The sequence below is a fragment of the Microtus ochrogaster genome, unplaced genomic scaffold (assembly GCF_000317375.1).
Source record: "Microtus ochrogaster isolate Prairie Vole_2 unplaced genomic scaffold, MicOch1.0 UNK16, whole genome shotgun sequence".
NCBI lineage: Eukaryota > Metazoa > Chordata > Mammalia > Rodentia > Cricetidae > Microtus > Microtus ochrogaster.
Window position 1 is genome coordinate 5,626,274 of NW_004949114.1, and position 3,212 is coordinate 5,629,485.

The 3,212-nt window shown below is 45.8% G+C and overlaps 1 protein-coding gene across 1 annotated transcript; it reads left to right on the forward strand.

Moving 5' to 3' along the window:
* Positions 1–1,982: 1,982 nt before the first annotated feature.
* LOC101979728 (late cornified envelope protein 3D-like) lies at positions 1,983–2,285 on the forward strand. The gene has a single exon (XM_005367285.2). The coding sequence runs from the start codon at positions 1,983–1,985 to the stop codon at positions 2,283–2,285; it is 303 nt and encodes a 100-aa protein (XP_005367342.1).
* Positions 2,286–3,212: the final 927 nt, after the last annotated feature.

Consider the following 3,212-nt stretch of genomic DNA (forward strand, 5'->3'; position numbering starts at 1 on the left):
AGAGAGAGAGAGAGAGAGAAAGAGGTGTGTGTGTATGTGTGAGAGAGGTGTGTGTATATGTGTGTATGTGTGTGTGAGAGAGGTGTGGTGTGTGTATGAGAGAGAGAGGTGTGGTGTGTGTGTGAGAGAGAAAGAGAGAGAGAGGTGTGAGTGTATGTGTGTGTGTGTGAAAGAGAGAGAGAGAGAGATTCTTTTAAGAAATTTTTTTTCTCTAACAGCAAGTAACCAGTCATTTAGTCTCTTATAGTCACAAGAGAGTGAGACATCAGGAAAACATTTAACCCTGTACATTTTACAAAGAGTTATAACCAGTCATAAATAATCTAAAAATATGTTACATAAATTAAAATATAATTTAAATAAATTATTAAATTTTGATCTTTTTTGTGGTTTATTTTATTTTGTTCTGTGTGAGTGTCTGCATGTATGCCTGTGTGTCACACGTGTATTTCAAGACCATGGAGACCAGAGAGGGCATTGGACCTCCTGGAGCTGGAGTTGCACACAGTTGCAAACAACCATGTGGGTGCTGGAAACCAAGCTAGGTCTTCTGCAAAAGCAACAAGTGTTCTTAACTGATGAGACTTTTATCCAGCCCTATTGGTTATCTTCTTGATACCTATATTTTCTTTGAAACTGTAGGTAACAAGTGGTACACTCTAATAAGGAAAGCCCCAGCCTATTCAAGCAGGTCAGTCTTAAATATTTTAAATTCTACTAAGTTGTTCACATCAAACAAATGTCAATTCAGCTCAACCTCCATCTTTCCAAAAAACATTATGGTTGATTAGATTTCTGAGTACCATGAGATCTTCTAGGAATCCCTATCATCTAGACAAGGTCTTGGTTATACTTCAGCATTTTCCACCTACTCTTCTCAGCACCAGAGGTCAAGAGGATGCTCACTGGCTGCATCCAGATATGGCAGGATACGCTGGTTTACATAGAGGGTGAAGTAAGGTTCATACCAAAGACCATGCACTAAAGACTGATAATATAATACATAGACAGATTGCAGCATTTGCTCTGTGATATTTGACTCTGAGGTTTATTAATATTTTCACCTCTTTCCCAATATATCGTGATCTACCGAAGATGAGAAAACACTATAGTAAGCCGTCTTATGGCTTTTTTCCAGCAAAGACCACAACACAGAGCTGTGTTAAAGAATATGAACTGAGTGAATATGGCAAAGGGGGCAGGGCAGCCCCCCTGTCGCCCTCACCAAGTAGGCTCAAACAAGAAGTCAGACAGGCATAAAAACTTCCTGGTTCCCTGATGATGATGATTGTAGTAAGAACACAGGCAGATGACAACTGGATGGTCCTGGCTCTGTCACCTCCTTGGTTGGGACAGCAGCAGCATGCTTGGGCTGTGCATCACAGCCTGCCAAGGATAAAAGGGCTGCTGCCCTGGACCATTCATCCACAGCCTCTTCAGCTCAGCCTTCTCCTCCTGCCTTTGCTGCATCTGGTGAGTACCTGACCAGGGAGAGGGCCTCATCTAGGGTGTGCAGAGAAAACAAGCCAGACTTGACTGGGGAGGAGGAAGCAGAAGTGTCTATGGAGAAGGCAGTGGGGAAAGGACCTGCTGGGGACAAGGGACAGGGAGGAGAACACAGACAGGAGCCTGTGTGGGAGCACCAGAGCCTGTGACACAGCAGAGTCCTGGCTCCCAGCATTCCCTGCACTCTCCTGAGAGTCTGCATCTGGCCAGAGAACTCTGCAAGAGCCATTCTCCCATTGTCTGTGTTTGCTTCAGCTGACCAGAGAGCTACTTAGGAGTATCAGCATTCCTTCCTGCCAGCAGAGCAAGAGGAAGGCAGTGGCTTGCAGGTCATGCAGACCAGTTACCCTTTGCCTTTGCAATGATCACAGCTCAGGGAGCAGCAAGTCTTAGGACAAGGGCTTTATGAAACCATTCCCAAGGGACACAGTGGCCTAAAGACATTTTCTTTGCTTTCCCAGACTGACTCCTGAAAGATGTCCTACCAGCAGAACCAGAAGCAGTGTCAGCCTCCTCCCAAGTGCCCCTCCCCGAAGTGCCCCCCAAAGAGCACAGCACAGTGTCTGCCTGCAGCCTCCTCCTGCTGTGCTACAAGCTCTGGGGGCTGCAGTGTCCCCAGCTCTGAGGGAGGCTGCTTCCTGAGCCACCACAGGCGCAGGTCCCACAGATGCAGGCACAGGAGCTCCAGTTCCTGTGACCGTGGCAGTTCCTGTGACCGTGGCAGTGGTCAGCAGTCTGGGGGCTCAGGCTGTGGCCACAGCTCTGGGGGTTGCTGCTGACCTGGATCCTGAGGCTGAGACAAGAGAGTTTGGAGGAAACAAGAATCCCAAGGGCCAAGGAAAGCTCACCCTGCCTTGTCCATTCCTGAAGGCTCTGCTGACTCCACCTGCACAGGGTTCCGACTCTCCTAAGGACTTCTCTTCCTGTCTGCTCTCCAGGGCGCCATAGTCCTCACTCCTGTCCCAGATGAAGACTACATATGTCCCATACATACTCAATTCAAAAATAAAATGCTCACCCTGGAACTGCTTGGATCTCATGTTCATTCCATTCTGTGCCACTCTTGAACTTCCGTGGGCATGTCCCAGAATCCTTAGCTCCTTTACCATTACAACCATCTCCACGTTGTATCTATAATAATGTTGTGAGAACAAACTGAGGGCCCAGTATCAGTGCCTGTCCTGCTCAGGGCTGAGATATAAATGTGTTCACGTCCAACACAATCCATAAATGACTCTCCCTCATCACATAGGATTTGATTGCATAAAAAATTCTAGTAGAAGCATCTTGTTCCAGAGATCTCCCTCCCTCTCTTCCCCATAATTTTTTAGCTCATTTTTTAATGCTGTGGGGGGAAAAGACGCTGTGCTCCCAACTGTGCTGTCTCTATAAAGGGAACTATAAAATGTCATTATCTTAATATTAAGATTGTTCTTCAAAATTAAAATGACATATAGGGAAAATACACATGATTCTGTTTAGACAAATTCACTGGAGAACTGAGGACTTCATGGTGAATAACTTAAAGTGTTTTCTAGTGCAGTTGCATAGCTAATAACTCTAGGGCAGACTGTGTGCCTCACAGTCTACTCTGAATTCTACTGCCAGGGACCAAACATGGCCTTTACTAGTTCATACTGTTGTCTAAGTAGAAGACATAGGTAACATGGCCTTTACTAGTTCATACTGTTGTCTAAGTAGAAGAC